This window comes from Lipotes vexillifer, unplaced genomic scaffold (genome assembly GCF_000442215.2).
Source record: "Lipotes vexillifer unplaced genomic scaffold, Lipotes_vexillifer_v1.1 scaffold53, whole genome shotgun sequence".
In the NCBI taxonomy this organism is placed as follows: domain Eukaryota; kingdom Metazoa; phylum Chordata; class Mammalia; order Artiodactyla; family Lipotidae; genus Lipotes; species Lipotes vexillifer.
The window spans coordinates 1143331-1158319 of NW_006791814.1; the positions used below are offsets into that span (position 1 = coordinate 1143331).

The following is a 14989-nucleotide window of genomic DNA, read 5'->3' on the forward strand; positions in this document are numbered from 1 at the left end:
GCCTCTCACTGTTGTGGCCTCTCCCGTTGTGGAGCGCAGGCTCAGCGGCCATGGCTCACGGGCCCAGCCGCTTTGCGGCATGTGGGATCTTTCTGGACCGGGGCACGAACCCGTGTCCCCTGCATTGGCAGGCGGACTCTCAACCACTGCGCCACCAGGGAAGCCCACTCCTGAGTTCTTCTGACATGATTCAGTGAAATATGGAAAGGAGGAAAACTATGAAAAATTCTGGTATTATATTTGGAGGTGTCAGTATGAACTCACAGTTAGGGGTGTGTGTGTGTGTGTGTGAATATACACATAGATAAAGAAAAAGATATGGATATGTCTGTATTTATGTTTGTATGTTATATCAAAGACCAGCAGTATCTAACAGCTCCCTTGCTTTCTGGTATGACAACATGTTCCATGCTCCCATTGTATATTTCCTGCCCAGACCTGGATTCAGCCATTTTTTCAAGTAGTCCAAGAGCTTCTTTCAGTGGGAAGTGGCAGTAGAGACAAACAGTCTGGATGCTCCCTGCCACTAGGTTGGTCATTGTTCCTGGGTCTACTCAGTGGGTAAGAGCAGAAGCGTGTGTGTGTGTGTGTGTGTAGTGTATACAATCATGGGCACACATATGACAAATTACATCATGAAATCATACTGATATTTTAATTCAAATTTGGGACTACGGGATTTTAACTTCATTAACTATACATCTGTATTGCTTTTTAACCATGTTGAAAAGCTCAGTTCTTAACCATGCCAATATCATTACTCATCTGATTTATCCCACAAATATATAAAATATCAGAAAAACAGTATCATTATGATCACCACCGAAACATAATTACTGAAAACAATGTAAGGTTTACTGCCCTCCCACCCTGGGACATATCCCACCAAGAATGTACAAACTCCAGTGTTTTAAATACACACTGGGGCTTCCCTGGTGGCACAGTGGATAAGAATCTGCCTGCCAATGCAGGAGACACAGGTTCGATCCCTGGTCCGGGAAGATCCCACATGCTGCGGAGCAACTAAGCCCGTGCGCCACAACTACTGAGCCTGCGCTCTAGAGCCTGTGAGCCATAACTACTGAAGCCCGTGTGCTTAGAGCCCGTGCACCACAATGAAGAGAAGCCCCCACTTACCACAACTAGAGAAAGCCCGCGCACAGCAACTAAGACCCAACGCAGCCAAAAATAAATAAATTTATTTAAAAAATAAAAAATAAATACACAGTGGCAGATAAGTTTCTTTTTCACAGTGGCAGGATCAGCAATTCTAGCACACTTTCTATGTAATCTAGGATTGAGCAAATGTGTAAATATACTGAGGGTAACAGGAGCCAGGGTTTTCACTGCTGAAGAAGGAAGTTACAAACACGGAAAGAAAAAAAACTAGAACAACTCTGTGGCATTAGAATGGATTTGGAGGTATCAGTATTAACTCATGGTTAGATGTGCACATATGTGTATAAAACCACACAAAGACATGAATGTGTGTGCCTTTGTTTATGTAGACACATGCATGTATATACACACATATACATATGAATCCATGTTATGTATATATGTATATTTATTCCCTGTGTGTGTACGTATGTAGTCTAGCTGTGTCCACTGAGAGGGCCTAGAAGAAATGGCATCCCGGTAGCAAAGAACATAACGAACCCTCAGATCTTGGTTTCTAAACTCCATTCTCCATAACAAGAGAGAACAAGGCATGTTAGAGAAATGATTAATTCCAGGGCCAGAGTAGTCAAAGTACAGGATGAGCCTGAAACATACCACTGTGCCGGAATATAAGGAAGTACTCAAAGAATGATGGAGACGCATCAAAATAACACCTGAAACCTAAGAGGCTTCCGCTGGTTAGGTCCAGGACTATCTGAACATCAAAATAAATATCGTATGGAATATAACCCACTGAATAAAAGAAGAACCCATGAGTACATACTGACATAAATAAACTAATGGGAGAAAAGGGAAAACTCTTCCTCAGAGTAGAAAGTAACTAAAAAATGTAGAATGACTGTTAGAAAATCACCACTTTGCAACCATAACAGTGATGACTGATCCAGGCAAAAATAACCAAAGGAAACTAAAACTAGTGGGTGAAACTTTGATGAGGAACAGGATATTACATAGTCTCAAAGCGTCTCTCCAAAGCTACTTAGTAATTTCAAAGGGAAAAATAGCAACTTCACAGTAGAGAAATCTGGCAGACGCCACTAACTAAGCTCAAAGTACTTATTATCAACAAATGGACATCATGTTCCTCTCGACATGACACACTGAGAAGGACATATCACTTCGAGGTATCACTAAACCTGAACTCAATCCTGAGGAAATACAGACACAAGATAAGGGCCTATCTATAAAACATCTAGCCTGTACCCTTCAAAGACATCAAGGTCGTGAAAGGAAAAGAAAGATCAAGGCACTGACCCATTCAAGGAGACATGAGAACTAAACGAAGTGGGTGATCCTAGTTTGGATCCTGGGGGAATAACAACTATAAAGAATGTTGAAAGAAATGATAAAATTTGAATATGGACTATGGATTAGAGATACTATTCTTATTTCTTTATTCTGAGAACTGAACCCTGGTTATGTAAGAGAATGTCCTTGCACTTAGGTAATACACGCTAAAGCACTCAGGGGACAACTTACTCTCAGATGGTTCAGACAAAAAGTGGCGTGTGTGTGTGTGCACACACGTGTGTACGTACTCAGAGAGACAGGAGAGAGTTAGGGCAGAAATGATAAAGTAAATGAGGCAAAATGTTAGCAGTTGATGAATCTGGACAAAGGGTATACTGGAGTTGCAAACTGAAATTATAACACAATGAGGATACTGAAAAATGAAATACAAACATTTGAGCATAACTCTTGGGGTTATGCTGTCCACATCATATAGAGCTAGGTTCAACTGTTTCATTTCGCTTTTGAATTTTAGGGTTTGATTTTTCCCACATTAATTTAACCACAATGAAGGGGGTGGGAAAGAAAAAAACTAAACCAAGTAACCTTGGAAATTGGTATTTTGATTATATACTTTAAGACCAACGACCTAAAAAACACTTTAGTCCAATACTATGCACAGGTACATTTATTTTTTGTAGAATATGGGTTAGTAATTCTGAAACTACTTTATGCGTATGCTAAGATTGAACAAATGAGTAAATGTACTGTGTTATGACAATGAGACCAGGCTTCTCACAGCCAGAGAAAGGAGTTACGAACTCGGAAGAGTGCAGAAGGCTAGAAGGATTCCTGTGATGTTGGACTGGAATCAGAAATCTCACTACAGATGGATAGACAGGGAATAAATACAGAGGTGTGGTACTAGTGCTTGTGTCAGTATGCACATCTATATTTCCTAGCTCTGTCTGCTCAGAGTCTAGAACCAGTAACACTCCAGTGGCAATGGGCACACCTAGTAGCCAGACCTTGGTTTCTAAATGCCATTCTCAACTAAAAGGAACCAGGGAGCCTTGGAGGAACAGTCGGTTCCATGGATATGGCAGGAAAAATGTAACATGAACCTGAGTGTCTTGTGGTGCCAGAAAATAAGAAGTGCTCACAAACTGACAGGAGCATGTCTAAAGGACAGAGGAGCCAACCTGAAGGGCCTCCTAATGACCAAATCTGAACGGCAAAATAAACAATGCGAGTAGTGGATTATAACCTATAACTTAAAATGGATATCCAGGAATCCATACCAATACAAATACATAAATAAATGAGGGACAAAGGACAGCTGTTCTTTACAGTAGGATTCCAATTCCTACTGTAGAAGGAATGACTGAAATAGAAAATTACCGTTTGCCAAACACCATCGTAATAATTACTGAAGGCAAGAACCACTGATGAATGCTAAAATTAATAAGCAACAGTACGATAAGAAACAGGATATTTATAGCATCTCAAAATATCTCCTCCCAACATACTGACTATGTTTCAAGATAAAAATAGTAACTTTACAGTGGAGAGACCTGGCAGACACCACCTCAACCAAGTAATCAAGGTTAACATCACAAGTAATAAGACATATCGACATCATGTACCCCCGAGAAGGATATAACATCACTTCTATGATATTCTTGCCAAAAATACATAACCAAATCTGATCATGAGAGAAACATCAGGCAAACACAAAGTGAGAAACAATTCTACAAAACGGCTGGTCAGTATCCTTCCAAAGTGTCAAGGTCACGAAAGTTAAGGAAAGACAGGAGATGTCACAGATTGGAGGCTAGCGCTAAGGAGTTGTAACTTCTAAAGGAGATGTGAAATCCTGAATTGGATCCCAGACCAGAAAAAAGAACACCGGTAGAAAAATGAAGGAATTTGAACAGGGTCTGTAGATCAGAGCACTGTATTGATGTTAATTTCCTGGTTTCGATAATTACACTATGGTTATACAGAATGTTAACATTAAGGGAAGCGGGGCAAAGGATCCTAGAGCTCTGCACTATTTCGCACCTTTTTTTAAAGTTTAAAATGATTTCAGAATAAAAAGTTTTTAAAGATTTTGTTTTATAACGCCATAAAATACTTAGGATGGTTCCAAAGTCAAATATACAAAAAGGCATATTCAGAAAAACCAGCTTCTATTCGTCACTTCCCTGTTCCCTCACCGCCTCCCCCCAGGAGGTAACCATTTAAATCGAAGGTCTTTGTTTATCTTTCCATGGCGGGGAGACATGACAGACAGACAGACAGATAGACAGCCTTTTTAGATAAATGCTACCATACTATACATACTTTTTCCATCTTATTTTTTTCCACCCAACAATATATTCAGGAGATGACTCCATAGCGGTATGTAGAGATATTCCTCATTCTTTTATCAAAGCTGAACATACCGTTTTAGGCAACAAGTCTCCTACTGATGGACAACTAAGTTCTTTTGTTTCTGGCTATTACAACTAGTTGCCACACCTTCTTTTACTATCTTTAGTGATTGTAAATCTTCATTATTAGGAGAAAATCTGATGGATAGCTGTGGTAAATAAAGGAAGTGATCAAGGTAAATAATATGGTTTGTGGAAACTATAAGGCAGTAATAATCTGTGCTCATTAAGTACTGACACTGATTTTCTTTGTTTTGGCTTACCTGGTGTTGAGGGCAAATTACAAGAGGGAGTTTAAGAAATATTCTGAGCAAAGGTCTAATAGAGGAGAGCTACAGACATCACTAATTTATTACCTTCTTGGAATCCATATCCCCATTTGTCCTCAATACCAGAACCCTGACTCTTATACAAGGGCAGCGATCTATTCAACTGAAACCATTTCCAGCCTCCCAGGGCTGGCGTGGTAATACAGTTCTGGACAATGAGATGTAACGGCAGTCTATCAGGGATATCTGGAAAAGTTCTGCTCTCTTGAAAGGTGTCACACCTTCCTTCCTTATTTTTCCTACCTGGGGTTTGAAGTATCCATCTTGGAAGCAAGAGCGTGTGAACCACACTCACTGAGGATGGTGGAGCAGAGAGACAGTAGGGACCTGGGACTCTCACGTCACCATGAAGCCACCTCACTAGTCCTGGGATACCCATGTCTGGAAAACAAACCTCTGCTGGGGCTGGGGGTGGGCAGGGGGCACTGTCACGAGCAGCTAGATGGTACCAGGAGATAAACACGTTCTCTACCAAGACGACTTACCTGAAGGATAACAGGATGAGTCCTGCCACATTTAAGAGACTTGCCATTTTACAGTCAAATCTCATATATTCCTTATTTTCCTTTTCAGAACTCACACACACAAAAATGGGGTAGAGAGACACATTGAGAACTAAGTCAACAACTGAGGTGAAGCGCAAACAAAACACACCAGCAAAGGTATAAACATAGAACCCTTGTAGCTAGACCACCAGTAGGAGGCAGTGGTGCTACCCCTTGCCCCCCACGGCTCTCCATCCCAGGGGAAATTTCAGCGCTCCAATGCTCTCCTGCATGATTTGTAGGCACCTAGTTTGTTCTGCACTTTTTAACACATTTGAGGTGAACAAAAGCCTTTAAGAAACAAGTAGTCAGGTTCAGAAAAATTTTAAACAGATACAGATCCCAATGACTGTGATGGGTAGAAAGGCAGAGTCTCCAAACAGTGACAGATTTCCAATTGATTCCAGCCCTCAATTCACTGTTGTCAGGTGCAAGTCCAGAACCTTACACCACGTCTTTACAATCACGTGAAAATTAAATAGCTGGTACAAAGAACCACACATAATGTTGATTCCTCTCTTGACCCTTACATTACTCTTTCAAATTATTAGTTCTATTACATTTTAAAGGTACATTTTCTTTAATACTTTGAAATACTGTTTGTACCTGAATGAAAATCTACATCATCAGAGAGGTTAAAAAAATCACCTATAGTCCCACAAGAACCCAGCCACATCTAGCATGCTGGGACACTTCCCCAGTTCATTTTCTACACGTGAGTATTTTATTTCACGTCCAGCAATTTTACATTTCTCCTGGCACGCAGAAAGTCTGTATCCGCAGGCCACCTACTCATCAGAAGAGGAATCAGGGGCTCTCAGTGCAGTATGGATCAGCGGGCACTGACTGGGAAGCTGCCCTCCCTCAACTATCTCCTTTGCAGTCCTACTTTGGAATCTGAAATTTCCAGCTCCAGATTTATCCTTTGGGGAAAGGTATCAACCCCTCTGACAATGTAAACATCTCTGGGAAAGAACGCCGATATCTGCTCATTGCACCGTTATTTCCACTGCGTGGTTCAAAAGCCCTGAGCACTTTTCTTTCCCCAGGGCCTGGCCTGGTGTGTAGGGCTCAATAAATGTGTCATAAGTCAGTCAAGACCTGGCTGAGAATAGGAAGGAAGGAGAGGAAAGTTAACAGCATGGGAAAAGGGAGCTTTGGGGCAGCAGAAAAAAGGAGCAGGGAGTGAGAAAGAGAGGACACTGAAAAGAGAGGCAGGAGAGTACTTGAAAGCAACTTGACTCACTTTATTTGGGACTGACGCTGTACTGTAAGCACCTGTCCCACCTGCCTCAGGTGCACTACCGACGCTCACCCCACTCTAAGTCATTACACTTCTTTTTCCCTCTGTCTGGAACATTCTTCCTACTGATTTTATAACTTAAGATCCCCGCCCCCATCATTTAGGTCTCTGCTCAGATGTCACCTTTTTGAAGAAGCCTTCCTACACCACCCTCTACATCAGGGCGTCCAATCCCCATTATTCTTACCCTGTTTCGTTTCTTCGTAATAAGTATCACTATCTGGGACTATCTTACTTATTTTTCCTTGCTTTTTTGCCTGCCTGCTCGACTAAAATGAAAGCTCCATGAGAGCACACACCATGGGTCTCGGTCACTGCTGTGTCTCCAACACTTTAAACGGTGCCCGGCACATTCCAGTGTTCAACAAACATAACAAACATTCACTGAACGCCTGGACCATGCAATGAAGCACTCACAAAGCCTTACTTTCTCCTAGCAAAGAAAAGTAAACTCAATAGAGTTTAGTCGTCCAAGTGCAGGCATACATTCTACCAAGCAAGAGGCGGTGCCAGCAATATGATGGCGGCAGGGGAAGTGGCAAAGGGAACCAGCACCTCTCCTTTCTTGGAGCGGAGTGTCAGGCCCCTGGCTCCTCAGGCTGGATTCCCTCCTCCCTTCCACAATCCTCGGCACAGGCAGGAGCTGCATTACCCTGTGGCTGTGCTCTCGGCTAGGACACCTGCGCCCAGGCTTCCTGAACTCTCCCTTCGGGGACAACCTTACCCACAGGAAGGACGGGAGCTGTGCAGCGCTACCACTGTCACCTTGTGGCCTCTGCAAGGGTGGCACGGTACCTTGCTTTTGCCACAGGCCCACTCAGCCCTCAGGGCTGGCAGCAGTGAGAAGAGGTGAAGAGAACAAGTAAAGAAACCAGTGTTTCACTGCTCTTTGCCCTTCTCAGGCTACGGTGAGCACCCTTTGTCATTTTTTGAACTCAGGGGTTACAGGTACTATAGAAAACCTACACAAAACCTGCTGCAGCTGACGTACCAGGACTGAATCACAGCTGTCCCTCCTGGGTGAAGGCACAGTTTGATTTTTCACACACACTGATGCTAACACAGACATGTTCAAGGTTTGAGAGAGGATGTGGCATTTACCTGATCCTCTAGATAAGACCTCCCTAATAAAGGGACCTAAAAATCGATTTACTGGAACCTACTGTCCTGGAACCTAAGGACCCTGTGCCTTCACTTGTCTGGAAAGGGGAGCAGAAGGATTTGGGAAGGGCTGATGGAGTAGACACTAGAGCAGGAGCCCTAGTTCTCTGTCCTCGTATTTCTGGGAGGGAATGTTGGCTCCCAGGTAGGAACGCAACAGTCTCCTTCGCCTCCTTTGTCTCTACTCCAAAGGAGTGACTGATCTCATCAGTGAAACGGGAGATCTGGTCAGGGCTCCTATAGACTCACCCGCCCCCCCTGCATCCCCTGCGGAGGGCAGAGTCCCCCCTCTGTCACTGCAGGCTTACGAGGACAGCCTCTGCTCTGCAGGCGGCTGCCAGCAGTTCTCAGTGGGCAAGGTTAACTGTGGGATGAGGGTGCGCAAGTGCAGGAGTCCTCGGAAGTCTAAGTCTGGCTACAGGTCAAGCTATACCATCTAATCCACCATCACAATTTATTAAAGCTGATGCTTTGATCCTTTGCACTCCTGGGTCTATTTCTTAACTGGTTCTTTTGGAGTCAAAAGGGAGAGAAATACAATTTACTGGACTCCTCAGACTCTAACGAGACCAAAGGAAACAGGATGACATCCAATGTCATCTGATTTATGAAGACCTAGGTTTTAAAAACATACATATTTCTCTAGCAAGTCCTAAGCCTCTAATTCTATCCCCAAAGCACAGGAAACCCCAGCAAAAAGATCAGAAGGCTGAATGAATGAACTTTTAATAACAACAAAAAAGCGCCAGAAAAGGTAACTCTGCTCTCTGACTTCCAGCTGAGTTTTCAGACAGTGCAGCTCTGTTCCACAGCCATGGAAGCTGGCTTGTCTGCAGGCCTGCCTCAGGGCCTGGGCTGAGCCCAGCCTCCCCCTAAGCAGGTTGGCTTCCCTGTCAAGGCTCGGAGGGGGTCTGCCTAGGGGTCGAGAAGCAGTGTCCTGGCACTGTCACTGCTTCCCCATGATGTCCCGACTCAGGATAAGCACGGACTGCACCGCATCTGTCCAGGCTGTTTGAGACCAGAGTGAACACTTACATGTTCTACCATCTGAACTTGACCTCTGGAGCTATGCTAAAATTCCACTAGGGTAGGGGGTAAGACCCCGTTCATAATGGGACTCTCTTTTCGTGGCCCTGATGTTTATATCAGGTAGCATGTGCTTCAATCCACTCACAGATGAATGTTCTATGCCAAGCCCATTTCCAAAGGAAATATGATCATCTTGTACCAGAGTAGGAATCGTGGCTCTTCAATAACCATGAAGAACTAAAGACGACTGAAAGCTTTCACTCATTTATAAAAAGTATCAGAATATGTGCATACGTGTGAGCGACTGTGTGCAAGTTAACATGACCTAACTTCCTAGCGAGGACAGTACCAGGGAGCCGCCTGGTTGAGTTTTCTGCTCTGTTAGGGATAGGAAAGCATCTCGCTGATTTTCACAGCTGATTTAGCTGCAGTCCTGTGAACCACATGATGGTCTCAGCACCCTGCTCTCCAGACTCTGTCTTCCACATCACACTCGCAGCACGTGGGTGAAGGGCAAAGACCGGGGAGAGCGTGCCGGGCGCGCAGCAGCCGGGGGTAGAGCCCCAGCTCCCGTGCTCTCCTCCCCGTGCCAAGCAAGCCGCGAACCTATAGCTCCATCTCTGGGGGCAACTCAGAACAGCCCACCAATCCCACTCCCCAGTGACCACGGACCCAATTCCCTGCCCGGAAGTTACTCTATTCTTGCCAATTCTTTCATTCCTACCTAGTCTGGTCAGACATCTCAAAAGTAAAGGAGGGCTTCCTCCTTGGTTACCAAGCTGTAAATAAAGATAACCAAACAGGCAGCCAGTCTGGAAGACCACAAGTTGAGGAATTCTAACTCTAACGTGGACCTGGGGCTGCCCATCGACACCGTCACTCATTTACCTCCTGCTACCTTCTTCTACAAGTATTCGCTACTCCCAGCTAAGTCGCCCGAATGTTCATGGTCTTTGTTTCTCCACTGAGGTTGAGCGTTAGAAGTTCAGAAACTGACTTGGCATACAGAACCCTCACACTATCCAATTTCAGTTTGGACTTTACTGCTATTCCTTTATTCATCTCCTGCTACTCCCCCAGCAGGGGCCATTAAAAACGGCCATTCCAAAGTTGCTCCCTTCTCCCCAGACCCTAATTCTGGACAGTGCCACCCACCCCATCTGGCTGGTACACAGACAAATCAATCACCTCAGAGGACTTTACCTTCTCCTTCAGGCCTGGACATTCTCGTTCTTGCTTTTTCCATTTCTTGGCATTTCACCTTCAATGTCTAGACTTCACTAGGTGAAGCACGATGATTCCAAAATCTTTGCCTCTGACAGTGACCTGTCTCTAAATGCCAGCCCTATGCTTTCAGTTTTTCTCCTGAAAGTCCTTCAGGCGTGCCCAGCTAACACGGCCTCCAAATGGCCACCCGTTTCTCATACCGTCACTGGCCCAGGTTCCAAGCCTCACAGTCAGGTGAGCACTGCAAAGGAGCACAGAACTTTACAGCTGTCAAGAACTTGCTACTTAAGGAGCCATCTGTCTCAGGGTTGGCAAACATCTTCTATAATAGTAAATACTTTAGATGTTGTGGGCTATGAGGTCTCTGTTGCAATACTCAACCCTGCCACTGTAACCTGAAAGCACCCAGAGATAACAGGTATACAAATGGGTGTGGTTATATTCCAGTGAAACTATTTTAAAAACAGGCGGCTAGCCCGCTGGCAATAGTTTCCCACCCCCCGATCTACGTCACTATCCTAATTAGGTTCTTGCTAGTGACCTGATCAAATAGTTTCTACTGATTATTATTACTTTGGCATTGACTATGTTAGCTCCTTTAAAAATTGGTTATTTGAGAAAAAAAAAATTGGTTATTCGTCATATCTAGCAACTCATCTTTGACCGAAATATCCCATCACCAGCAGAAAGGCCTGATGGTGAGCTGGCCATAGCCACTGATTTTTCAAGTTGGATGTTGAACACAGTGCCACAGAATTTGTTTTACAATGATTTTTTTTTCCTGCGTTTTACCCAGCTGTCACCAACATAATAATTTAGAGCACTGGTTTCTCAACTAGTAGATTGTTCTCTTCAAACAAAATGTTATTTTGAAACTCGTTAAATGAAAAAGACAAAGCAGAATGACTCTGTGTGACATGGTAGGTAGGGAAGAAGCCCGGATACCCATCACCTTAGCTCCTTTTCTCTGCATCCCTTCCCGGCAGTATCCCCTAGGGCACCTCCTCAGTTTTGTGAAACAGCAGCCTTCAAACTTCTCTTATCCATCACCTGTATCATGAAAAAGGTTTTGAGGTCCCCACCGCTCTCTGAGCCACACACTCACACTCTGAGTATCAGCAGATGTCCCGAGATGCAATACACACTCAGGATGAAGTTTGTTGTTAATGATAATGGATGTAAAACTGTCATCTAAAATAGCCTTCTTGACAAGTTAGAATCTTTTGGACTGACTTATTGTGCAATCTGGCTAGAATGTCATTGTTTTTACTTTCACACGGGGTTGATGAGGAATTCTGAACCAGAAGTGTTAGCGCTGTCATTTGCTTGTTTACACTTGCTTTTAAAATGTATTAGCTCCAATCTTTGCCATAATCTTTTCAAGCCACCATTATTCAGTTTGGTTCAAACGAGTAAATTTAATCTGCAAATACACTTAACTGGGCCCACATCAACCCTACTATGCTGCATTCATTGGAGAGCAAATGAGCTACTGGGGAAGCCTCAGTCACCCCTGCCACACCAGGGAACTTTCCTAGCCCTCTGGGTCATCTCATGTACTGTATACGACATATGACCACCTAACAAGCAAAGTGAGTGAAAATGCCAGAATCAATCCGTATGTCAAGAATTAGAGAATTAGTCAAGCTTCGTATCTATCTTTATGTCTGATGATAAATAGTAGTTCCAATCTACATTTGGAGGCTACCACTGTGAAATACCATTTGATTTGTAGTAAAAGGGAAGAACCACTTGGATTTGTGGGAAGGCTCGACATTTACTTTTTATTCAATTGTACCCTGACCGAGGCCCTAAGCCTGCCATCTGGCCGAAGCCATAGCAATAGCATGGAGCATGGCAGACACTCTCTATAGCTAAGCCGGGCCCTGTCATGATGTTCTTGGATTCAGGGACAGCTAAGGCAAACAGCAATCATCCTAACGGTTACCTGCAAGTCATTTTGTGGGTTCCAGTCTGAATCAAATATGATGCAGGTATCGGCAGCTGTGAGATTGATCCCCAGGCCTCCCGCTCGGGTGCACAGAAGAAAGACAAAGCGGTCTGAGTCTGGCTTACAGAACCGGTCGATGGCTGCCTGGCGCAGGTTTCCCCGTACTCGCCCATCAATTCGCTCATAGGTGTATCTGAGGGGACCCAAACGAACGAAAGCCCAGGTGTTAATCATGACTTCAGTGGAGAACAAGAAACAACGCAGGAAGCTGTTGACTAACGGCCTTAAACCCGTCACTTCTAAATATGGACCTAATGTCAGCGATCTAAAAGGAATCCCCCCTCTACATATGCAGCAGGGCAGACACCTAAAACTGCACTGCAATATGTCCCCCTCTCTCAAAACAAACGAAAACCAAATCAAAACAAAAAACCAGCCAAACTACGGAGGACTAGAGGAACTGTAAACATAAAATATCAATCCCCACTGCCCAGGCAAACTTACTCTCAAGTGTTTCCCAATTTTCTTGCACTGAATCTAATCATAAGACCAGGAAAAGCAAATAAAAGCCTCAACCATCTACTTTCAGTAGAACTCGTAACACGGAATCAGAGTTCGAATCAGGTTCCATCTGCTTTTGGATGGACTGAAAATGGGAAGCAGACTGGATGGACAGGCAGTCTTTTTATGTCTGGGTTGGTCATTTCTATCCTAACAGTTCCTCAAAGCTTCAGAGGTAGAGAGCAAAACCTCCAGGTTTATAGCTGAAACCAAGGTCTTCTGGGCAGCATATTGCCAAGCATGTAGGAAGAAATCACAGGAAAGGTTTCTGAGCTGTGTCAGGATGGAAAGAAGCCAGGAGACTTTTTAGAGGAAAATAAAGTGAGGAAGCAAAGCTAAATATCATTAAGAAGGCATATACCTGTGTAGAAAGTTAAGAATTAAGGGTGGAAAGAATGGTGAGGAGAAGGTAAAAGGAAAGAGAGTAGGAAATTAAACTGCTATGGGAGCCTATTAGCACCTGTCCATCCAATTAGAAAACACAGAAGGTTTGTTTATGATGGAGATCATGTAATTAGCACAGAATTAAAACATAGTACCAATCTGGATAGCTGCTTAGTCTTATTTGTTTCTTATTTACCCCTTGACAATGAACAAATTAATATGGGGATGCTACCCTGGGCCCAATTTTGACCAACAAGCAAGAACTGGTTGGTAAAGTATATGTAATAGGAACCATGTGAGAAAAGGACGACATCCTAGACCCCAAGATAGTCAAGAACATGAATCCTGACAAAAACCTTCTCAGCAGCCCAGAATCTGGGAAATCAGATCTCTAAAAATTCAGATAAACAATTGGTAAGAGACTAAGGATAGATCCTCTAGGGGTAGATGACTCTGGTGGGGAGTGGCTCTAGACAACTAAATTGGGCAACATAATCCTGACTTCCCTGAGTAAAAGGAAAATCCACGTGAGAAATCACCCAAGGAAATACAGGTAGAGAAAGCAGACCAATTCAGGCTCAGAAGGGACACGTACAAAGCAAAGACCCAAGTCCAAAAAGACTGTCTTTTTACAAAGCTAGAGTGCACCCATATCTGGAATTATAGGTGCAGATTTTTCCTTTCTTCTTCTTTTTTAATGCAATAAACTTAAGAATAATACACGAGACTACAGTAGCAAATAAAAGCAGTGGTGGTTACAGGCTTGTCATGAAGGCAGACTAAGAAGATTTTTGTCCTAAGCTAAAAGCTAAGGGTCATAGGTTGAATTCTATACAACTATGAAGCAGTCAGATAAAATTATCATCTCTATTAATAGCAGCCACAGCAACAATATTAGCAGTAAGCTCCTAAGTGTCAAGCTCTGTGCCAGGCACTGCGATATGTGATACACGCTTTATATGCATCATCACATTTACTTCTGGCAATAATCCTGTGAGGTAGTTCCCCATTTTACACTTGAGAAAACATCAAGAACAAAAACCAACAACAACAACAACACCAACAGCCTCACAAGCAAAATAACTTGCTTAGTCACCTAGCTGGTAAGTGAGATCCATTTGACTCAAAAGTCCACACTCTTAACCAGTTTGCTGTATGGCCTTCATATTGTACCCTATATTTCAATGCAGTAGGAAGATTTCCCTAAAAACTTAAAAGAGAAAAATAAAGGTAAGTAAGAGACTCTGGTGAACTTAGAAAACCTGTAACTCTATCGGAAGGTTTAAGAAGAGAAACTACAGATATCCAAAATGACTGCGATGAATCAATGCACCTAGGAACTGAACCGAGTTACTCGTACGTTTGGCCACGTATGTGATGCAGTGGAAGAGGCACAGGATTTGGAGTCAGAAGACAGGGTTGAGATTCAATTAAATGATAGCTGCCACTACCCCACCATCACACATGTGAACAATTAGTGCTGCAGGCATAGAGAACTCAATGTTCTTTGACAAGACACCCCTAAACCATCAGAGAGGAGCCAGATGGCCACAGATCTGAGTGAGGCGGGAAATGAGCATACTGTTAAGGAGGAGGAGAAACCAATAAATAGAGAGGATATAGCTCGGCAATCACCTAGGGAAAGAAAATCC

General features: G+C 43.5%; 1 protein-coding gene across 2 annotated transcripts in view; it reads right to left on the reverse strand.

Annotated features, from left to right (window-relative positions):
• Positions 1–14989, reverse strand: part of CHD6 (chromodomain helicase DNA binding protein 6) — a 218667-nt gene that overhangs the window by 60991 nt on the left and 142687 nt on the right. For both annotated transcript variants that reach the window (XM_007464745.1, XM_007464746.1), the window contains one exon: positions 12390–12585. In XM_007464745.1, coding sequence (XP_007464807.1) covers positions 12390–12585 — 196 coding nt within the window. The remainder of the gene's footprint in view (positions 1–12389; positions 12586–14989) is intronic.